Below are 25,547 nucleotides of genomic sequence, written 5' to 3'. Positions count from 1 at the left end.
TTAAAGTAATCAACTTTCAGTGGACAGCTCTTCCCACTCATATACAGTCCAACCGCTAGATCTTTGTACGAGTATGGCATTCACGAATTATTTTTTATATTACGCGTCTTTCCTAATCACAGAAACTAAACATGTAGGTATACACTCTACTAATTTTGCATTGATAACCTAACAACCAATGAAGTTTGTAACGATGTTACAATCATTTGTAATGATTAGAGTAAACAAAACACACAGGTAAATAATGATGGTGAAAAAGAAGTTAAAATTATGTGCAGTAGCTTAAATTGTAATAATGATGCTTAAGAAAAAAAATCATACACTTCTGAAAAAAGCGTTTATGCAAAGGAGTATTAAATATGTTGAATGAATAATTATTAGTAAAAGACACTTTGGCATATAAAAACTTTTTACGAATGAATAATAATTTGTTTAAAAAATTGTTACCATCAGTTAAGATTAACCTCACTTTTAGTTAATATTTCATCATTGTTAGTACAAGAAATTAGAACATGCTCCAATTGTTAGATACAATATTTTTAGCATTAAATTCAGTAATGAATTTAGCATAATGGCAAGCAGGTTTTTATAACATAATTATAAATTTTAATTGTTCAAAACGATAGTAGGTAATATTAAATATTAAATATAAACAAATTTTGTTGCATCGCATACTGTTATAGTAACAGTAAAAGTGGCAGTAAGTATGTCGATTTCCGAGTCAAAAGAATAAAAAGCATCAATGTGAACTGTAGATTGCAGCTATAAGGTCTAATTTATATAGAAAGAAACTTTTATGTAATGATTACTGTAAATTAAATTCCATATATTGTAAAACTATTAACTAGTTTTATAACACTTTTCCGGAAAACATTTATACTATTATAATAATATATAAATATAATTTATATATTTACAAAAGTAAATCTGCATTTAATATTGCAAAAGTGAGGTTAGAATTAGGATCTCAAAAAATTCTCTCATATACAGGGTGGTCCTTAAGTAATTGTACAAACGAAAACCGTAAATTCTACACTTTAAAATATTACGATTTAAGCCAACTTGCTTTAATAAAATGTTGATATTAAGAAAGATACAGGGTGTTAAAGTGGAAATTTAAAATTTTGTTTTTCGCTATAACTTTTATGTTTGTAAATATTTTTGGGCAAAAATTTATAATTGGATGCTTTAAAGTGGGATAAATTATAATTTTATACAAACTTTAATGTAGCTAGTAGAGGGCGCCACATATGCCACATGTGTGACATAGATTTGCGCTTAACTTTTTTGCTCTTAAAGTTAGCTCTATTTGTGTTAAAAAATAATAAAGATACATTATTTTTACAAGGAAAAGGTATACTTGTTGATAACCTCAAAATTTAACCGTTTTCGAGATATTCGCATTTTATAAGTCAGCTGCATAATAATTCTTAGTTGTAATATTTGTGCGGTGAAGCACTGAATACCTGTAGATAAGCATAATTCACAGTTTATTCTTATTACAACCACTCAAAGATGATAATGTAACATTACAAAATTTTTGTTATGGCTGCTAAATGTCTTATTGAAGAAAATATTCTTCATCTTCTTCTTTAGGTGCCGTGTCCGTATTCAGACGTTGGCCGTCATCATGTTTACAATTTCCCTTTTCTATCGCTTCTTAAGTTTCTATACCTACTAGAGTTGTATTACTTTTTCCCTATTGTAAAATGCTGAAAACACAAAATATGTGGTTTATGTAATATGGTACACCACCACATTCTAGAGAGAAGGCAGTGAGAACATACTTAAATATAACTGTTCTGAACGTTGGAATGATCGTGGCACTCATATTCCTTTGCAATGTGGTGAGATATTGATATAATTATTTAATTTATAAAAAATTCCAAAAGAATACTTATCATTCATTACGTAAATTATTTAACCATTTTTATTAGGACAATTAGAAACTAAAGCCAGGGATTTAATAACATATATGTGTCTTGTTTCATAATACTTTTTCTACGAATCTAACCTTAAAGACTCAGCATTTTTACAAAAACATCATCGTTGGACTAATAACCGATATTGTTATAAATATAGTAAACACACAGGTAATTTAGTTCAGCATAATATTAGTTCGTTAGTTAATCATAACAGACCATTTGTTCGAGATTATAGTTACTCGTAAGCTGTAACGTAATCATATAAATAAGTAATGACATCGATAGGTTATTCCGTGTTTATATAAGTAACCCATGAATCAAATACATCACAGTTTAACACATTATTTAACCTCTGCCACAAATAAGATGTAGTTCCATAATATACCATAAGGTTTGGATATGTATCCAAAAGAATATATTCATCCATTATAGATTATAGCTACCACGTAGCCCAGAATTTAATCCGCTTGATTTTGGTGTATGGGGCGTATTAATACAACGTGTCTATAAGAATCCCATAAACATTCTCAACCAACTATGGGAAGAAATAAATGCTGCAGCAGTTTTTTTAGAACCAATGATGCTATTTAACATGAGATGATCTTTTATGTAATATATTGACAAATGAATTAAAGAAAATGGTGGACATATGGAACACTTACTTTGACAAAAAGTTATGTTATTTAGTTTAACTATTTCTTAATTTGGTTTGTAAACAAAATGTTTTGATTATGACTTTAATTTAACATAAAACGTAAAATGTTTGATGTAAAATCCTATTATTCTGTTTTTGTCAAATCCTATTAATAATTATCCTGCTGATATATTTATTTTATTTAATATTTCGTTAACTATTAACTTTAGTTAAAGGTATTTTATACCAAAATTTAGATTTATTAATGTTTTTGTCTATTTTTCCTTCGTTGCCTGGAGTAATTGCCTTAAATCAGAATTATGCAGCTGATTTGTAAAATGCGATTATCACGAAAACTGTCAAGTTTTGAAGTTATTAAAAAGTATACCTTTTTTTTGTTAAAATAATGTATCTTTAAGATTTTTTATCAAAAATACAGGTAACTCAAACAGCAAAAAAGTTAAGTGCAAATTTATGCCACATATGTGGCGCCCTCTATCAGCTACATCAAAGTGTGCATCAAATTATAATTTCTCATATTTAAAAGTACCTAGTTGTAAATTTTTATGCATAAATCTTTACAAACATGAAAGTTATAGCGAAAAATAGAATTTTAAATTTGCACTTTAACACCCTGTATCTTTCTTAATATCAACATTTTATTAAAGCAATTTGGCTTAAATCGTAATATTTTAAAGTGTAGAATTTACGGTTTTCGTTTGTACAATTACTTAAGGACCACCCTGTATATAAATTGGTATAATAAATATAAAATATATAAATTGTTATTATAATATATTGTTCAAAAACTATACAGAATAAGCTAGTATAATGTTATAAATATATAAATCCAACTTATCTAAAAATATACAAATTTTGAACTGCCAACAAATCTATTTGTAATACATAAATAATACGATAACGGTATTGATATATAAATAATTAATACACAGATAATATTTATGATCAATTACAAATTTTTGATTTTATTACTGCAGATTTATAACTGTTTTCAATGGTGTAAACCTTATGGTGCTGATATAATAACCAATAGAGGGCGATACTTGTTCAGCTGTACATACATATTTAGATTTTTTACATACGCACTTCACCTTCTAGATCAGGGGTGACCAATTATATTCCCTGAGGGTCCGTTTCGAAAACCTACTGTACTTCCGGGGTCCGGACACTCAGCGCTAAACCAGGCAGTGGCGTAACCGGGGAGGGGGTTACCTAGAAACCATCCAGTAGTTGTAACACCCCCTCAGGAGATCATCCTGGTTACATAGTTGAAACTAGGCCACCTCGTTTAGGGAGGAGTATGAAATAAACTCAAGCAAAAAGATGATTATAAAGCTATTATATTGTTTTTTCTCCTGTCTTTGTTTAATAAATTTTTGCGGAGTAATTTGAAATATTTGTATCTTAGAACTTAATTTAATCATTTAATGCTACTGTTTCTGGTTGTTTTGTTTCTCCAACTATTGTGTTCAATTATCATATTCATATATGTATGGAAAAGTAAACTAATATCTCATTGTTTATTGGCCACTATACAGTTGAATACTTTTCTGGTGTAGTAAATAAAATATAAATTGTATTGTTTTGATATTATTATCAGTACATTTTGAACACAATATTATTTTAAATTATTACTGAAAATATTGTAAAAGTAAGAAATTTATACAAAATAGAACAAAATGATGGCAACTAGCAAATCGTAAAACTGAGCATTAGTGTCTTCTAGAAATGATTTGAATTGACGATGCCTCAAAGATGATTTTGCACAATAAAGTTCACTATCTTCATGACGGTTTGCATTTTACTGTCAAGATTTGGATTTAAACTGCAACACAACACACTTTGATGATACAAAATTAGATTTCCATTGTACATAGGATCGCTACTTAGTCACTGAACCAAGCCTTTTCTACACCCAACTATCGCTGCAGCGCCGTCAGTAGTGATCGAAATAACTTTTTTTCCATCCAAATTCCTTATGCTGTGTCCAAACTATCCTTGCCAGAATCCGTGTTGCCATCGATATTTAGGTATTAGATAGCATCGATCCTAAATCGATGTTAAATGAGAATTTCCAACATCAACCCCAGTAATCTTTAGTTTTATTAAATACAATAGAATTATTATAAATTTATTAACCATTCCACAGAATGATTAATATGTCAGAATCATCTAAATTGAAATAGTGTTATTATGAAATACAAAAGAATTTCAAAATTTGAAATGCAAAAGAAATTCATTTTATTATGGTTCTATTACTTGAATGTTTATAAAACACCTTTTAGTTTTATTATAGACTGGTTACTAGGTACGTCATAAATATGCAAATTAAAATAATTTTAGTGTTCAGAAAGCTTTCCTATTGTAGTTTTATAAAATATTATTTTTAGGTAGGTATTTGTATATAGTATTAGTACTGTGCATTTTAAAAATGTAAAGATATTTATATATTTAGATTTGATTATAATTTTACACTATAATTTTATTACTATATTTTGAATTTAACGGCGGTCCGCAAAAAACAAGCTCACGGTCCGGATGCAGACCGCGGTCCGCCATTTGGTGACCCCTGTTCTAGATCATAATCACTTTTTTAATGACGAATTTCAAATTCTTGTCATCCAAAATAAAGGCCTTAAGCTGTCTTTATTAGAATCTATGAAAATTAACAAATTAAAAAACACAGGCATAATTCTGAATAACCAACTTGAGACAAACAGTTCTCCCATCCTCAACCTATTTCGTCAAAGACTATAAATTGTAAACACATCCAAAAATAGATCACTTGAGAAAGGAACTCTGCCGAAACAGCTGTAGTGATAAAATATTATAATAAATTTTGTGGAATTTTTGAAAACAAAGTTTTCAGTGTTTTATTGTTATATAAAATGAATTTCCATCACGTAACGGTCGAATCCATCACTAATTTAAATATACTTACTTCTTTGTTCGATTTGTAGACTTCAGTTAAAGCCTGGACGTCATTGGGATTTTCTTGCAACTTTCTCATTGCAGAAAGTCTTTGGGATATAATAGATCCAATATCCACAGCAACCTACAAAAAAAAGGATGAGTATATTACTTTGTAATTCTCGTATTTATAATAAAATTAACTATAATTTCTATAAAACTTTTTCCAGGATCATATTATTTTTCAAGTAGTCAAAGTCAACCATATCACTAAGTTTCATTTTTAGCGCCTCCCAGCCTTACAATATTAATTACTTTGTCTTGATTTATAAAATATAATACACAAGGAATGTATCATTACCTTTAGTGATGATGTATTACATTTTAAATTAAACCTGTTGTTTGGACTTAATCGAAACTGGCAACAGCGCTCATACCCCTCTCCTCTCGCTGCAACAATGCGCTTCCAAAATTTGACTGCGAAAGATTGCACACACAAATCTCTCTCTTACGTTCCAACTGACGACCAAAGCAGCCACACCGGACGTGAACCATCCCGATCACGTATTAACAATTGTAAGTTATATTACTCGCTTCTTCATAAAGTTCTGGGAAATGGAGGAAATACCCACTAAAAAACTTCTCATTCGGACTGAAGAAATTGCTGAACTTGACTTTAAGAAAAACTTTAAAATTTTAGAAAACGGACGATTCCAAATCAATCTTTCCCTTAAATGACCCTCAGAGCATACCAAACTAGGTGACTCTTTCCTTATCGTTAAAAAACGATTCGAATGCTTAGAAAAGAAATTCCAATTAAATCACTCTTTATTTCTTGAATACAAAAGGTTTATCGATGAATACATTACACTTAATCATGCACGACATACCCCACTCACACTAAACAATAACTCATCCACAAATAACACAAATATTTTTTGCCCCATCATTGCGTGATAAAAGAGAGCAGTACTAGCACTCGATTACGAGTTGTTTTTAATGGATCTTGTAAATCCTCTTCTGGAACCTCTTTAAATGACATCATGCTCCCAGGTCCACAAGTACAACCAGATCTATTTGACATTATTTGCCGTTTTAGAGTACCCCAATTTGTTTGTACCGCTGATATTCAAAAAATGTACCGTCAAATAAATATAAACCCAAATCAAACCTTCCTGCAAAATATACTGTGGAGAGATGATCCCTCTAAACCACTTGAATGCATTGAACTTACTGGCGTAACGCACAGCCTTAGATCTTCAAGTTTCTTATCTACTACGGCTATAAAAGAGTGCATCCACTAATATACAAAAATACCCCCTCGCTTGTGAAGCCTTACTTACACAAACTTACGTAGACGACATCCTCTTTGGTGCCGAAACTGAAGCTGACCTAGAAACCACATATTACGAATTAAATAACGTTCTAGGCAGTGCTTGCATTTCAACTCACAAATGGGTTTTCCAATTCCACAAGGTTCACTGAAAAATATTGTAACAATGATTAACCCACTTCATATGATATCAAAATCGAAAACGTCTCTAATAAAGTTTTAGTACTTTCATGGGACCCCTCTCCAGACACACTCTTAATTTCGGTACCTGAAGCCCCAACTGACACTCACGTTACAAAAAGAATTGCCTTATCCACTCTAGCTAAAATGTATGACCCCTTAGGCTTGATAACTCCTGTGATTCTACATGGAAAGTTATTCATTAAGAAACTTTTCCTCGAACGAATGGACTGGGACGATATCTTGCCTCCCTCTTTGAAAAAAGAATGGACAACCTTTGTAAATAATATACCTCACTTAAAATCCTTAAAGATCCCACGCTGTCTATTTCTTAATAAGAAAATCGCACACATACAAATTCATGGCTTTACTGGCAGTAGCGAAAAGGCTTATACTTTCGTATGTAAGCATACTGTGTAATATGAAATTTCTAAATTTATTTTTAAAAAAAAGTAAAAAACATTTGTAAAAAAAAATTTCCGACTTATTTTGCAACTTTCTGAATAAGAAATAACGATAAAAACATTTTAAACACCATTTTAAAGGTTTTATATGATTTATAAGTTTTTTCAAATTCTTCACTTTTTGCTGATAAACGAAAACAGTGAAAATTTGCCGTTTTTTGACATTAATTTGTTAATAACTAATTAAGTCCAAAAAATCGACTGCAGTAAACATATAGGTTCTTGTTACAGGGGTCCATACTACTCAAAACAACTGTCGTTTGCCTGGTCGGTTCAGTGTCACGAAAAAAATTGATTTCCCTGGTCTAAAAAGTCTTGTTTTAATATATAAATGTGATCTATGAATCATTTTCCTGTTGTAAACCATGCTATAAAACCTTATATTAACATTTTGTATTAACTATCGTCAAATAAAGTTAAATTTTCAAAGAGTTTTTGATCTATCTTCGATAAGGTTCTTTTTAGTGGGTATTTCATATAATAGCACAAAGATATTTTTAGATCGTGCATTTATTTTTACTTAAAAGGTTATTTTAACAACCTTACCTTACTAGCTGGCGTCGGAAAAACTTGAGGACCAGGTGGCGCATTGGGCGGAGCCGGTATCGTAGGGATCTTATCACTTCTCACAGCTAATAGGGATGGCGTCGCAGGAGAAACAGTAGGTAGCGGGATCTTCTCGGGACTTTGAATAACCGGTGGAGCAGGAGGAGGTTCTAAGGGCAAAGGAATGCCACTAGTAGCAGTTGTATTGATAGAGGCCGTGCTTGTAGCAACAGCTGTAACAGCTGAAGGAGGGAGACCGTCGAGTTTTTTGGCTGAAGGTGGTGACACTGGCATCCATTCCTCACCTTTCCTGTGGTGTTGGCCACTACTGACTGGAAACTGGATGCGCAACTCGCTGGTTCGTTCGAAAGCTGATTTTACTGGTAGCGGTACAGAATTCTACAAAATAATAACCAAAGTCAAAATTTAAAGTTTCAACTAATATAATAATAAATTAGGCTACGTTAAATGTCTTGGCATATTAAAAAAACAATAAATAAAATTACCGACGAAGAAAATAAAGAAAAAAAATATCAAATATGCATAATAAGAATTTTTGTATGCATCACAAAACAATTATAAAATAATAAAAAAAAATCAATTGATCAATTTGTTAAAATTATTTAGCTAGAAAAACTATTTTCCGATAATTGACAGTTACTATGCGCATGAAGTATATGTATATGTTAAGTTATTTATGATGTCAGTGCTAGTTTAAAACTACTTTTAAGTAAGTAAGAGCAAAACACACTATAATCAAAACATCAAACTGACATTAATCAGCAATGTCTCTTAAAAATGTAAACCAAAGAACATCTCCATCGTCCTCTTGTCTCCAAGATAATCTGTCTAACGCTATTTTACTTACAGAGGCGGGAGTTGATCTGAGAAGGTGTTATGTTTCAGGAAGAAAGTGTATCAGCCAATTGAGAAATATAATCAATACAACGGAAAATGCCGTTAATGCGTTGCAATCAACCGCCAAACGAGTACTGGAACAAGCTAATAAAATGGTTGTGGAAATTAATAATGGCAGAGGGACCAAAGAAGGGCAGGAATTGATGTCTGTCATAGATAAACATTTAACTGGATTAAGCTGGAGTTCGGAGATAGATGTTCAACAAGTAAATGTTATCTTTTTAAACACGAGTTCTTACACTCCTAGCACACTTGTTAAACAATATTTATTTTTTAGGGCAAAAAACAGACAAATATAACTGTCGGTCAAGGTTTTCTAGTCTCCCATTTCAATATCAAATTCAAAATTAAAATATGTGTCACTAACATGTATTTGTGCTTTGGACTAAAACCACAGCTAAAGATTGTGTGAATGCCCTTATAACATTCGTATTTGGCAATGATGAATAGTTTTGCTATACCATAAAAATTTTCAATTGGAAGTGATTCATTGGCAATATCGCATTTAAAGCGACCAACTTGCAGAAGCGTATCAAAATAATATATTTTAATTATTTATTTATTTAAACACATAAGTATTTACGTAAAAATTCTAAGACCGATATAATTATTAAATTATCATGTTAAATTATCATTATATGCACAACTTAAAAAATAGAAAACTTTGCAAAATAATTATTATATTCCATTTATATAGAAGGAGAACTGCATAACAAGGAAATAATTACCTAAGTTATGCTTATGAAGTTTTGGAATCCAGCGACTCGTCCGAAGAGGAATCCCCAGTCACACTTACGTCTATTATTTTATCGAAAACAGTGTCTACCATCCCGTCCAATCTCCACATTTTCTCTTCTTCCTTGATCACATGGGTTACGGCATTAGTCCAATATTCTATCCGTATATGTTTCATTGTGAGTTCTAACAAACGTGGGATATCAAAAATTTTATATGTCACGTTTTCACGAGCTACGTAACCCTTTACTTGAGCCCAGATTAATTCTATCGGGTTTAACTCGCAATGGTAAGGAGGAAGTCTCAAAATGGTGATGCCTTTGGCACGAGCCATTGTATCTAAAACATGCTGAAGATATCTGTAACGATACTGTCTAATGACACTTATAAGCTCAACCTTAACCATGTCCTCGGAAAATGGAATATTTTTTTGTTCTAACCAACTCTGCATGTCTGCTTTTCTGGTGGCCATAGTTGGCAGATGTTCTACTAATTAGTTGTGATAAGACGCGTTATCCATCACTATTACCGAATTTGGCTCGACTCGTCAAAGAAGGGATTCAAACCATTTTTCAAAGCGTTGGGCGTCCATGTGTTCGTGATAATCCCCCATTTTTTGGACTATCGTCTAAAATGATACTTTTACCCGTTGGTCCTCGTAACGCTGTTGATAAATCGTCCACAAATGCTTGACGATAACTCGTTACAGTAGTATCTTCCAGATCTTAGATACTATATGACCAGCATTCAGCCAAGTTTCGTACAGACAATAAATCTTTTTGTAAGCAGAACGAACCTCTCTAATAGAGCGAAGATATCTTCGTCACCATGAGACTAAATCTTCTCTTTCTATCAAGACAGATTTACGGGATCGTTTGGAATGTATAAATTTTAAATCCTCATGTATTATTATCCTTAATGTCTCCTTGCTCATTTTTGGAATGAAATCATTCTCCACTACCTTTGTCCTAATGGATTCGAGGGTTGGCGCTTTATTCTCAAAAAAGAAACGAATGAATAGTAGTGCGTACCAAATTTTGCTGGTCCAATTCAATTTTTTTTTCTACTACGACAATGTACTTTTGGAGCTTGCACAATCCCAGTCACCTTTTTATCACGTACAATTGCGTTCAATTTTCGACATGCATACTCCCGTCAAAAATGAACACTGAGCTACAGCTTCCACAGTACTAAGTGTATTTTTTAAATTTTCATGAACCTACAGACAATCTGCTGTTCTTTTACCGACATGAACTTTCGCTTTCTTTGTACATTATTTGAATCCGCTTCGGCATCCATCTTAATGATATAAAAAGAATAAACATCAATTATATTATTCTACTATGTCTGTTGTTTGTTAATAAATATAATAAAGTCTATTTAATAAATATAAAATAAAGTCACAAGAAAAAGAGCACACCACGCCTATGCAGATATGGACGCTTGGTGACGAAGAAACTATTCCTCCCATTCCCACTCTTTGCGAGGGACGTAAATATAAATACCAGCGAAATGTTGATAAATTTGTCGATGTTTCAAAGTATTCAACGAGCTTGTTCAACTATTCGCTGGTGAGTCGCACCGGCATGCAGAAGGTATATTGTTACGGGGGCAAATTTTATTGAACCATCTTACTTTTCACTTATCCACATTGGCGAAGCATACACAATAAAAAATAACCCCGGTAAGTGCCGGTAAGAATTTACTTATGACATTTAACATTGTTGCCGTTAGCTCTCAGTTCAATTTGTAGATGAGACACCTTCAATTGAAAATTGTTATAGTATAGTAAGAGTTGAAATAAAACTGATAGGGCACCTATCAGGAGTATTATTTTCAGTGTTTGTTCTAATAAAAATTCTCAATAGGTAAATCTCAATATAATTGATAATAACATTAATCGTAAGCCCCCGCTAATAACCCTTAGTGGTTGATGCGGGTATATTTGTGTAAATAAAAAAAAAACATTAACCGTCTTCAGTCAATATATATAGGGAACTATTTGAATTGTATATGAAACTTTAAATTTTATGGATCGTACAGATTTTTCAAAACTTTGTTTTTATAGATACAACCATATTACATGAAGTTTATTTATTCGTATTTGTGTAACACTAACACAAGTGATACCTGTTAAATCAGTAAAACTAGTAATTACAGCAAATAAAGGCCCCGCAAAAATTATTCAATTGGACTCAACTAATTTCGATACATTTCTTTCAGATGACAGAAAAAATGCGTCACTTTGATAAAAAGTTTTATGAAAATACTGTGCCTAGCTGGACCAATAAGAACGTAAGATCTGATATAAATGAAAAATATCCTGAGAGCTTATCACGAGAATCTCTGATCGACTTAACCACGATAGTTAACTTACCACCTGTACCTGAAGACATTCCCACAGGTTTTTTCAAAAAACCAACCAGATCTTCTAGTTTGTCATCTTTAAAAAGTATGAGGAAGGTAAGTTTTGTGTTTTCTACAATATCCGTATTTTGTATTTATGTTTCTAGTAGAAATGGTAGATCAATATTTTGTCGAATAAACCAATATTAACAATAAATTAGAAGGAATGTGCTCATCAGCACGTTAAAAAGGAAGTAAGTCTAAGTCCAGAAGAAATATCAATTGTTACTTTACAATAACACTAAATTGATAGATAAAACAAAAGATACAGAAACAAAACTAGAAAAAAATGATTAGGATAATTACTAAGAAAACAAGCAAAAAAAGAAGAAGAGAAGAAGATACAAAATATCCTATAAAAAATAAATACATACATAACGAATGATCAAATAAATTCCAAATAGTAATCAGCGATTGTGAGAGAAAACAGGGAAAACACAGCAAAACCGGAGGAAATAAAGGAGAAACGAGTCACATCATTCTGGCTTTACAACCCTGCGTGGATCCTAACCTCCTCAAGAATTTCTCTCCAGTCGTCGCTATCCATCCCCTTCCTCCGTCAAGCCCGTATTCCCATATTTCTCAGGTCTTCATCGATGTTATCAAGGAACCTTGTTCCTTGGTCTTCCTCTACTTCTCTGACCAATAAGTCTATTAAGCAACTTTTTCTAGCTGGGTCATTTTATTCCATCTGCATTACATGCCCTATCCACCTCAGACGTACATCTTAATATGTTCTACAATATCTGGTTCCTGGTATATTCTATAACGTTCGAAGTTGTATCGTCTTCTCCACACTCCATTGTTGTCATTCACCGCTCCATATATTCGCCTTAGTATTTTTCTTTCGAAACATCCTAACATGCTTACATTATTTTTTGTTAGAGTCCAGGTCTCTGAACCATATGTTAGGACGGGGTATTATTGTTTTGTAGAGTTTTACTTTGGTATTTCTCGATATAATTGAGGATTTAAGAAGGGGATAGAGCTAAAAATAGCGTCTGTTGACCGTACAAATTCTGCGGTTTATCTCTGCGGTAGTATTATTTTTAGTATTAACGAACGCTTCCAGGTGTATAAATTCCTTCACAGCTTCAATGACGTCGTTTTCTATAACAAGTGGTAGTAGGATTTGTGGTTGTGTGCTTATTTCCAATAATAATAATTAATAAATCACATATTACAATATAAACACTGTTGAATATGGTGTACCTCAAGGTTCGATATTAGGACCCACTTTGTTTCTTATTTATCTGAACGATTTATTTCACTACACTTTTCCTATAAAATGTGTTTGCTTCGCAGATGATACAACTCTCATAAATACTGATATTAATCAGAATAATTTAAAAATTAAAATAGATAGTGATACCCAGAAAGCAAAAAATTGGTTTGCACATAATGGGCTAAAGCTAAATGAAGAGAAAAATCAGAATTTGATTTTTAGTTCTGATTGGAAGTATATCTCAAGAAATAGTGTTAAACTATTAGGAATCTTTCTAGACGACAATTTGGATTAGAGTGCTCATATAGATTACTTAAGTTCTAGACTTGCTACAAGTATATTTTTAATATGCAACTTAGTTTATATGATTCCTAAAAATACCCTTAGAAGGTGCTACTTTGCACTATTTCATAGCCATTTACAGTACGGAATAACTGTTTGGGGTAATTCTTCTCACGCAGATCGAATTTTTAAACTAAAAAAACGAGTAGTGAGGATACTTGCAAGAGCAGAGTATAGGGAACACTGTAAACCTTTATTTTTGGATTTAGGTATTATGCCTTAGGTATACTACCTTCACTCTATATATATATATATATATATATATATATATATATATATATGAGATTGAAATTCATGCCAACAAAATAAGTTTAACATAAACTCCAACGTCCATGATCACGATACAAGATCTAGAGATGCTATTAGAGCACAACGTATTAGGTTGACAAAGAGCATAAAAAATCGACTGATGTTAGTTTGTATAACTTTTTGCCAGATGAAGTAAAAAGTCTTCACTTGTTATCGTTTAAGCTTAAAATCAAATCACACTTTTTAAAACTGTTTCTATTCAAAAACGGAGTACCTAAGTACAGCTTTTACACAATAGTACTAGTTTGGTCATGGTAGTTGCCTATTATAATTATATTTCATGTCTTTTATAATTCCATTAAGTGTGTTTGTCGTGTTTTTTTTTAATTGTTAATATTAAATATATACATGTTTGTAATGTTTAAATTCGCCAAAAATTTTATATGTATTGTCACTATTCCTTTGACTTGTCAAAAACAAAACTATTTTTGTATATTGGTTAAATAAATTCTATTCTATTCTATTCTAAAACATATGTTAAAGCAGAGGACCCGAGAACTAAAATGTAGACAAAGAAAAATTTACAGTATATTTTTTAAGTTTTCAAATTGACACCCTGTATTAGATTGGAATATAATAAATTCCGATTTATTATATTCCAAGGATTTACGTTTTATTTTGAGTTACTATTACATTTTCTAAATATATAATTGTCTTCAGCATATGTTAATATTTCACAGGTGAAGTTATTCTTACAAAAGGCAGAAAACTCTGATGATGATGATAGTTCAGATATAGATGATCAGGACTATGTAAGAAGTTCAACTGGTGACGTGAGAACCAAAGATTCATTGGAAGATGATATCAAACAGTTACCTGTTGCAAGCAAAAAATTGCTTGGAAATATAACGGAAGAGACAAAAGTCGAAGATTAGTAAGGTATTGATGATTGTAGACTATTTATAGTTACATGTTATGTATAGAATACATTATAATACAATTATTTTCCTAATGATAGTTGCATTATACTTATTGGTAATTTCAAACAGGAAATATGTTTAAAATAGATTATTTAAAAAAATAGTGAGGTGATATTATAACCAAAAGTTGTTTAGCAACCATATCAAGAAAACTACAGAAATAACATTTAAAGTACTCAACAATGAAAACGAAACGGCCATCTATGCTAGTCGCCAAGGCACACTACACAACATTTATAATTATTTGTTACATTATTGCTTCTACCTCTATATACGCTGACACTATTTCAAGAACTTTGTGACTTTGAAGAAATTACTAAGAATTTACCGACAATCTAAATTGTCTCTTAGAAAACAATTTGGGAGTATACAATAAGCGATTTATAACAATTTGGGAGTATACAATAAGCGATTTATGACTCACGTTAACAAGTGCTTGTTTGCTTGGTGTGAGGTATTTAATTTTATTATTTTTGATTTCATTTGAACTTTAAGCAAGTCATTTGTTGTCGATTGAAAAACTATCAGAAGTAGTTCGATTCTACCGCAATAGACAACACTTCAATTTGTACAACAAATAAAATTGTTAAAACCTGAGTGTTGTGAAACATAAACTAAAAACTTTGAGTCTCGCTGAAAAGTTAAAACTGCTTGAAACAGTGAAGGGCTGTCAAAAGATGAAAGATGTTGCTGAGCAATTTGGCATACCAATGTGTACTCTCTCAACGATAATAAAAAATGAATCAGATATCAGGATCAAAATTCTACAGTCAAAATTTGTCCTCTAAAAGATGAAGAATTGCAGAATCTCAGGACTTAAAGGAGTGTTTACTTAAATGGTTTGAGCAGTGTAGGAGAAAAATATCAGGGTTAGTGGAACACTGTTACAAAAAGAAGACGAAATATACTCTAAATCTTTGTGAGTGGCTAATTTCAGGGTTAACATTGAAAGTAAGTAAGTGTTAACATTGAAACCTGTAAAAAATGGAAAAGTGAATTGCAAGATTTGTTACATGGTTATGAAACTGATAACATTTTCAATGTTAATGAAACAAGACTGTTTTTTTTAACATCTTCCTGACAAGACACTAACTTTTTAAAATGATAAATGCCATGGTGGGATACATAACAAGGAACATTTGACCATTTTGCTAGCAGCAAACATGTCGAACACAGAAACACTCTTGCTCATTGTTTTTCATGATTTCAATAACTATTTACCTTTGAAATACGACTCAAACAAAATATTGATAACAAGAAGGCCAAAGAAATAAGAAATATCTTGTTACTCATTGACAATTGTACAGTTTAGAATGATATTCCAAATGAAAGCAATTACAATCCAATATCTACCCACCAATATCACATCAAAATTACAGCCAATGGATCAAGGTATCATTAAAAACTTCAAATCATTATATCGAAAAGAAGTTGTCATGAACATGTTGGATATTATGGAATAAAAAAAGAATTATACCATAGATGTATTGCAAGCCATGATAATGGTTGATAAAGCTTGGAGAAATGTAACTATGACTACAATAACAAACTGTTATGTACACTGTGGTTTTCCATCAACAGTGTTATCAATAGGAGAAGCTGAAAACGAAGATGTTTCTATTTCACCACCTGCAGAATGTCTGTGGTGTCTGAATCAAGAATATCCTTTGTGGATTTTGTTATGTGCTATGATGAAGTTATGACTGCTGGGACATCATCTGATGATGAAATTAATTATCGATTCAGTAGCTCATAAAATAAATACTAATGATCAAGATAACATAGAAGATGTGAATAATGACATGTGCTCCATGGGTTTCCATCAAAGAGGCAAGAATAGCAACGAATACTTTACGGAATTTTATAGAGCAAACCAGCAACTCTGAAGAACGAGAATTGTATGCTCTTCATACCTTAGACAATGCTGTTGATAGTGAACAACCGAATTCTCTAAAGCAAAAAAAAAATGACTGACTTTTTTTAATGCCATATTTTTATATTTTAAGGATGTTTTGAAATAATATGTAAATTTATAATAAATAAAAATGTTTGTTACTTCTATAACTAGAATTTTTATTTATTTTATCTCTTAAACTCAAAATTACTGAGAATGACTTTCAACCTCTAATTGTTGATACAGACAGTCACTTCTTATCAAAAAAAAATTGTAAAACTGATAGCAATACGTATTTTAGAATGTTTTTTATAAGGGACAAAAAAATCAACATTTTTATGTTTTGTTTATTTTTAATTTTAGTCACTTAAACCATTCTTGCTTAATAGGTGAGTTAAAGATATTGTCTTTTTACCATGCAACGACAACATTTAACGTTGGACGAGATGAATAGAGCCGTGGGCTTCCTTCAAGCTGGTATGCGACAAACTCAAGTTGCTGACCAGCTGGGTGTCTCCCAAAGCGTCGTAAGTCATTTGTATCGTCAGTTTAGAGACATTGGGAGTCCAGCCGAGCAACATCCAGGACGTGGTCGCTCTACAACCGTCGCTCAAGACCGATATTTAATTTTAAATCCCAGAAGGCAGCCAACAATCACAGCACCCGAGCTGGTTAATGAATTACAAATTGCACATATTGTAACAATTAGCAGCAGTACTGTAAGAAATCGTCTCTATGAAGCCAATCTTCGTAGTCGGCGACCACTGAGATGTCCACCTCTATCTAGAGGCAATCGCGCTGCAAGATTAATCTGGTGTCAAGAGTTTCAGAATTGGACTGACAATGACTGGGCCACAGTTTTGTTTAGAGACTAGTCTAGATATGGATTTCATCCAGATTCCCGTCGGACAAGAGTTTGGAGACGACCCGGAAATGGAAAACGATTACGACATCTTCAAGAAGTGTATGCATACAGAGGTGGTACATTAATGGTATGGGGCGGAAACATGATTGACGGAAGAACTGACCTCATTTTCCCACATGGCTTTCTCACAAGTCAGCAATATTTGGACACTATTATTGAACTTGTTGTGCGCCCGTTTGCTGCTGCTGTTGGAGAAAATTTTTACTTTATGCATGATAACGCTCGACTACATGTTGCGCATATTGTAACAAACTGGTTGGATAACGTGGGTATTGATGTATTGCCGTGGCCAGCACAATCACCGGACTTGAATCCCATTGAGCATGTATGAGACTTGCTCCAACGAAAAATTACTCCACATATGGGCAATATCTACAATGAGTTTCAATGAAAAGAGCTTCTGAGAGAAAAATGGACACAATTACCTTAAGCAGACATTAACAATGTGATTCGGAGCATGAACAGTAGATGTAGAGCTGTGATAAACCAACATAGTGGCCATACTTTATTTTAAGTTTATATTTCGTATTTTTGACATTTTATGGTGGTATGTGAAACATGGGTGATTTGCAATATATTTTTTTTGCTCCAATTTTCTGTTTTTTTTTGCAATTTATGGTTTTTGACATATTAAACAACAATTTAAACTACAAATTTTGTATTACTTTTTTTTAAATTGATAAACAAAATACGTCCATTTATAAAAATATCCCTAGACTTTTGCGTTGTATATATATATATATATATATATATATATATATATATATATATATATATATAATGAACCAGAAGTATTTGCTGACAACGTAAGGAAGTAAACGTTAATTTAATTTAACAATTTTTAATTAATTATACCAACGCCAACAATTTATTAATCACATTTGTAGCTCCCTGATGAAGGACATAACCAATGTCCGAAAGCTTGGAATAAAAATTTAAAAGAGTACACGTTTCATTTTTTATTGCTGCAAACCCACTATTTAACGTTTACTTATATATATATATATATATATATATATATATATATACATATATAACGTTTACTTATATATATATATATATATATATATATATATATATATATATATATATATATATATATATATATATATATATATATATATATATATATATATATACTTTCTCCACATCAACAAATACTTCATGAACAATAATTTATTCCTTTTTTAGTTTCTTTTTTATTTTTTTTTGCTGTTTCATTTACTTGCTTGTATAATACTAAGTAAATGGAATTTCAAATATTTTTGATTTTTGTTTCTTCTCTTATCCATCTATCAATTTACCATATTTTCAACATGAGACTAAATGATTTTATAGTCATTTAGTTTGTACATTACTGAACTTCTTCATTTTTGTACACATGTACCCAGATGTTGCTTCTCGACTCATCTGGCATTTAATCTACTTCCCTAATCCTATTAAACTGATTTTTTAGTCTTGTTCCAGGTTCTCCTAATTATTCCAACACTTTAGCATTGCTGCTTTACATTTTTGAAAAAATCTAATAAGGATAAAAATGATCAACATATAGCAAACAAAAGAAAATTTTGAAATACATATAACAAAATGGGTAACAATGAAAATTGGGAAGCCTATGAAAGAAATAAAAAAGTAGAGTAAATCTTGTAATGCCAGCTAATAAATAAGTAATATAAAAGAAGCACAGAATAAAATTGAGAAAATAGGTATTCTAGAAAAGTTGGTAGATATCCCTATATACAATAAAAATTGGAATAACCTAGGGTGTTGACTTATCCTTAGCAGTCTTACCTTTATATTCATAGTTATAGATGTGGGTCTATCTTTAATTTGAAATGGATGATGAAATGGTTTGTCTGTATCACTGTCACTATCATCCCCCTCTGAAAGACTAGACAATTCTCCCAATTCTTCCTTCCTTGAAAGAGTTTTACAAAAATCAGTCAATTCCTCAATAGTTTTCCCACCAGATTTAATAGCTGCAATAACCTTTTCCTGTGCCTGAGGCCCTAGAGTTAAAGCAGCAGGTAGACTTCCAGATTTCATCATTGTTATTGCATTCCGTCTGGCAATTTCCAAAAGTTTTTTCTTGTCAAATTTAGAGTCTCTCTCATTAGAAGATGATCTATGCTTACTTCTTGAATCATAGCCTCTGTACCTGAATAAAAAAAGATTTCATAAAATAAGAAATAATCCAAAAATTCAAAATACAATATGTACCTATCTCTCATAAACCACTTTTCATTTGTATCTTCTCTTTTGTAAAAGTCATCATCTTTATGTCTTCCCTTGGACCTCCTGTAGTCTTCTAAATCTCGAGAATATTCGTCCCTATATCTGTCTCTCGATCTCTGACGCTCCCTATGCCTGTCTTTATTTCTATCTCTTCCATTATAATAATCCTTTTCTTTGTCTTTATCCTTATCTCTACTTCTACTTGTGTCCCTATGTCTTTCTTTATCTCTGTCTCTAGTGTTGTCTCTATCCCTACTATGTCTCCTATGCCTGTCTTTTTCTCTATCTGATGTATCTTCTATTTTGGATCTCTTTTGTTTATCTTTGTGGTCCCTACTTGTACTTCTTGATCTCTTTCTAGAGTGGCATTTATGTTTCTTTTTCTTATGTTGTTTTGAACTATTTGAATCTGTGGAAAGTTCACCTAGAATAAAATGTACATTTACAATATATTTAAAAACTAGTGCCATTTTAAAAATCAAAATAATCATAAAATATTTAAAAATAATTAAAACAATAATAAAAATAAAAGTTAAAAAACTAGCCAGGAACAAATCACCCGGAATAGATAATCTCCCAGCTAAACTATTTAAAGAAAGTGGCCACGGCACCCCAATTGCATTACAGCAGCTCATAAAAAAAATATGGACACAAAAGCCCCTTCCCAATGATTGAAATATTGGAATACTTTGCACCATACACAAAAAATGAGATATCCTTGAATGCTCTAACCACAGAGGTATTACGCTTCTAAATGTAGCATATAAAATATTTTCCACAGTACCATGTTACTGTATGGCACCATATATGCAGAACAGATAGTAGGAAAATACCAGGCTGGTTTCAGAGGTGGTAAATCAATAATTCATCAGATTGCAACCCTGAGACAAATTTTAGAAAAACCACTGGAACATGGCATAGATAATCATCACATATTTATAGACTCCAAAGCAGCCTACAACCCTGTGAATAGAAGAGATAGATAGAAGAGAAATGTTCAAAACAATTAAAGACCTAGGAATACCAAATCAGTTGGTAAATTTAACTAAACTAACTCTTGAAAAAGTTGAATGTATAGTACGAATTCAGGGGAAAATGTCTGAACCTAAAACAAATAACAGGCTGCGCCAGGGAGACCCCTCTCTCCTGTATACTGTTCAATCTGGCTCTGGAAAAAGTAATATGTAAGTCACAAATCACAACCATTGGTTCAATATATAATAAAATAAATCAGTGAAAATCCATGCCTATACTGATGATATCAATATTGTTGGGAGAATGGAAAACACTGTACAAGAGGCGTATGTAGCATTAAAAGAATCAGCTACAAAATGGGTTTAATAATAAACACCCAAAAAATGAAGTATATGAAAATTAGCATGCAACCACAAATCCTATGACCACTTGTTATAGAAAACAACATCATCGAAGTGAATGAAGTAAACAAATTTGTAACCTGGGAGAAATTGACACTGAAAATAATTCTACTGCAGAGATAAACCGCAGAATTTGTGTGGCTAACAGATGCTATTTTGGGCTCAATCTCCTTAAATCCACCAATATATCGAGAAATACAAAAATGAAACTCTACAAACAATAATATGCCCAGTCCTATCATATGGTTCACAGACCTGGACTCTAACAAAAAGTAATGAAAACATGTTGTGATGTTTTGATAACGATAACATAGATTTAGACATGAGAAATATGGGAATACATGCTTGGCAGAGAAAGGCGATGGATAGGGATGACTGAAGAGACATTCTTGAGGAGGCTAGGACACATGGAGGATTGTAAAGCCAGAATGATGATGATAATCATAAAATTAGTATAAACTTATAAAACTAACATAAGTACATTAGAGAAATTACTTAAGTTATGATATGAAAGTTAGACATCATCATATATTGATCTGTGGTAAGATAAGAAGATTCCTAAAAAAGCCAAGATAGAGGAAGCAATTTCTTGTTCATCAAACTATATATAGTACAATTAATTCACTGTTGAATGATAAAGTTTAGGAGAAAATAAAAGTAAATGATGAATGCATACCTTCCTCGACATCAATTTTCTTCTTGATTTCATTTATGGCTGAATCAAACAAGGATTTAAATTTAATATCTTTGATAATAATTTTATGTTTATTAGCAGAACTAGGCTTTATTACTTCCTCAACTTCTTTTTCTTTAGAGTTTTTCTTTTCTTTCTTTATATCACCTTCATTATTCTCATTTGCACTTTCTATCCTATTTTTCTTCAGCTCTTGTTTTATCTTCATTTCTGCAATTTCTTTTTCTTGTTTGATTAGAATTTGTGCCAAATCCATTTTGTCTTCTTTTTCAGAGAGACTTGATGAACTACTAACAGATCTTTTTCTTTTCTTATCTTTTTTCTTATGTTTTTTTTCTTTGTTCTTATGCTTTTTCTTTTTCTTATGCTTTTTGTTAGATTCCTCTGATTTTTCTTTTTTTACTATAACTGGAGGTTCTGCATGAAATGTGCTGAAAAGTTCTGACAATATTTCCATGGAAGATTTTTGGGGAAGGTCTGCAATTTCTGGCTTTTGTTCTTTTTCTTCTTTAATAGAAAACATTGTGATCTAAAAAAGTAACTACACTCGTTGAGAAATTAATGATAGTATTTCAAAAAATTAAAAACTTGTATATGAAATATTAAACAAACAATGTCATAGGATCGGACATATGACATATGTCACACATTATATTCTTCTTTTTAGTATAACGTATAAGGTTGATTAATCAGGCCTTTGGCTTGGATAATTCTAGGGGTTAACTTTAAAGAAATTTAACACGAACAACACGAACGAATAAATACTCGCGTCTTCTCATATTAATTGCAGTTAATAATTACATTTTTTTTTTGTACATTTTGCATTTTGCAGTTACATTTTGCAAAAACAAAATGTTTGTATTTTGAGAACGATTTCCGAAGTGGAAATATAAACGTCAATAAACGTATTTTAACCTTAATTGTGGCTTATTCCCATTTAAATAGTAATTAATTTAAAATGTCACAAGAAAATAGCTTCAGAACAATATAGTTTGTAATATTGTAACGTTTTTAAATAAAACGAGCATCCTCGTCCCGGGCTGCAACCGTTATATGGGCTACGTAGAATGCATGTTCGTACAATATAAATGCCTCATATTTGCTGCCAAAACTCAAAATCGAAATTTAATGTTATAGGTTTTGAAGACTAGACACTAACAATGAAAATTCTATAGCGACCGGTCAATGGAAGTAATAAATTTTATTGATTTCATGAGGATTTTAAAAAATGACAAAGGGTTTTTAGGGCGAAACCGGGGGGCAACCCCCAGTAGGAGTATGCCACTATTGCAAAATATGCAAACTTTTTGCATATTTTGGTAAATGTGTCTTGTGTTCTGGTTTTCACCTTTTATACAAATGTCAATATTTTTGGCTAAAAGGCCTCAAGAACGTTTCTCGTTGGTTAAACAGCATAATTTATGTGTAAACTGCTTGGTTTCACCACATTTAATCAAAAGCTGTAGTTTGCAAATCACTACATCGTACTGCACTTTATTTTAATTAAACATCAAATGAATCTCGCTCCTTTAGTCAACTGCCGCTTAAAGAACCTTAACCCAGTATTGGAGACGTATCAAATCGCATAGTATTGCTCTATAATTAATACTATATTTTCTACACAACAACATTCAACGTGTCATCTGTTTTGTTATCCACATGTTTGATACATATCAAACCTTCTTAACCCTCTGTTATTAAGGTCCTAGGCTCAAAATAGGACCCTACGACTAACGTCTTTTCTTATTCTTACTGTCCCTTTGACAAAACTTTTACAAAGCAGCCCATTTTTTCGGAAATCAGTCGTATTTTTGATTGTCTTGGTTTTATCTCTCCGTGTCTTTTACTGACCAAACGTCTGTTACAACAATTTTGAGTCAGACAACAATCAGTTTAAGACAGAGTTGCCTAACCTTGTGAACATTCAAATCCCTCGACACTTCGGTTTTACTAAATCTTCTAAAGTCGAGATTCACGGATTCTGAGATGGTTAGTATAGGACTATATTTAAAACTGTACTGGTGTGTCCAATGTCGAGTGTCTCCTCTGAAGACACAATCTATTGCAAGATTGGAATTTTTGGCAGCCGTGCTGGCTGATCTAGTCACATTTGTCAAAGAGTGTTTTAAAGATATTTTTTGTTTTCACCATCTTTATGTTTGGTTCGATTCCACTGTAGCATTTTTTAAATTCGATTTTGTATACAGTTTTAATCCATTTAAGGTTATAATCTACGTATTACAAATCTTTGAACATAAAGAAACACTTGGATTCCATACGAAACGATAGAATAAGAGTGTTTGTTTATACACATGTCTTAATTGAACTGAATAGCGCTTTCTCTGTAATAACTGCGTCTGAAAAACGTCGATTGGGATAAACAAAATTGAATTATTTTTTTGCATTGAAAACTTTCGATAAGAGAATTAAAAGTAATTGCAGGCCTTTGCCAGATTGCTCTAGTCCCAGATAATCGCTCGCTAGGTAGAGATCATTTAATAGAGATATTTGGCGATCAGATAATCCCTAGCAGTAGTGATATTAATAATAGCAGTCACTAATTATATTCAATATAATAATATGAAGTAAAGTGAAGTTTATAGCAAACCAGCAAGAAAGGAAAACGGAACAAAATAAGTTTTAAGTTATTGCAAATTAGTATATCCTTAATGGTGGTGAAAGCACAAATTGACTGTAAGTTTTTGCCTTGTTTATAACTTGCCATGGCAGTTTAAATTACAATGCTGAATATTTTCTGATAAGAGACCGATGACAAAGGAAACACATCTGTCATTATTTTTATTTTTTTGTGTGCAGTACAGTGTTAGTGTTTTTTAAAGGGGTACATCCCTTGATTTTATTTGCATTTTTAATAACCATTGTTTTTTTTATATACAAAACTAAATTTTTATGTATATTGTGAGAAGCAAAAATTTAACAGATCGTGATATAATAATGACCCAGGTAAATTTTAATTTTTAAGTTTTTTAAATAGTCTTTCTTTATCAGATCATCTTTAACAGCAATTTTTTACCTGGTTATCGGGTCCATGTCCAGGTAGATCCATGTTTCGGCTAATAATAAATATAGCTTGTATGTAACAAAATCCTATTTTCGATTTCTCTAACAATCTTCGTTTCTCTTGCACCATATATAAATAAATGCGAACAGGTTTGCTAAAAGAATATTTAAGGTAGGTGTGATTGTTTATTATTATTTGGCTATATATATATATATATATATATATATATATATATATATATATATATATATATATATATATATATATATATATATATATATATATATTAGTTATTGTTTCTTGTTATTTGTTTGTCTATGTATTTTGATTTTTAGAGTTTTCTTTGTCACTAGAAAAAAAGATAAAATGGTGCCCTTTTTCCTTTTATTTAGTTGAATTGTTGTCCATTTTCTTTCAGGTTAGTATGATTTGATTTCTCTATTCTTTCTGACTTAAGTATCCCCCGTTTCTAATAAGCGATCCTTAGACCCACGTCTCAAAGCTCGCCGTTGTGTCCTTTAAAACATCTGACT

At 31.6% G+C, this 25,547-nt stretch overlaps 2 protein-coding genes across 3 annotated transcripts in view; one reads left to right on the top strand and one right to left on the bottom strand.

The window, feature by feature from the left end:
• Nucleotides 1-22,640, bottom strand: part of Son (Son RNA binding protein) — a 49,970-nt gene extending 27,330 nt beyond the window's left edge. The window contains exons 1-5 of one of the 2 annotated variants that reach the window (XM_072544056.1): nt 21,975-22,640; nt 19,908-20,346; nt 19,479-19,845; nt 8,014-8,412; nt 5,522-5,635 (exon numbers count right to left, since the gene is read on the bottom strand). In XM_072544056.1, the coding sequence (XP_072400157.1) occupies nt 5,522-5,635; nt 8,014-8,412; nt 19,479-19,845; nt 19,908-20,346; nt 21,975-22,515 (1,860 nt within the window). In that variant the 5' untranslated portion in view covers nt 22,516-22,640. The remainder of the gene's footprint in view (nt 1-5,521; nt 5,636-8,013; nt 8,413-19,478; nt 19,846-19,907; nt 20,347-21,974) is intronic. The other variant, XM_072544046.1, reaches the window with a different exon arrangement.
• LOC140450426 (uncharacterized) lies at nt 8,778-14,829 on the top strand. Its single transcript, XM_072544067.1, has 3 exons — nt 8,778-9,137; nt 11,890-12,129; nt 14,629-14,829. The coding sequence occupies exons 1-3, from the start codon at nt 8,799-8,801 to the stop codon at nt 14,821-14,823; spliced, it is 774 nt and encodes a 257-aa protein (XP_072400168.1). The 5' UTR covers nt 8,778-8,798; the 3' UTR covers nt 14,824-14,829.
• Nucleotides 22,641-25,547: the final 2,907 nt, after the last annotated feature.

The sequence above is a fragment of the Diabrotica undecimpunctata genome, chromosome 1 (genome assembly GCF_040954645.1).
Source record: "Diabrotica undecimpunctata isolate CICGRU chromosome 1, icDiaUnde3, whole genome shotgun sequence".
Lineage (NCBI taxonomy): Eukaryota > Metazoa > Arthropoda > Insecta > Coleoptera > Chrysomelidae > Diabrotica > Diabrotica undecimpunctata.
The sequence above is the reverse complement of the archived record's forward strand: the minus strand, read 5'-3'. Positions and strand labels throughout refer to the sequence as shown.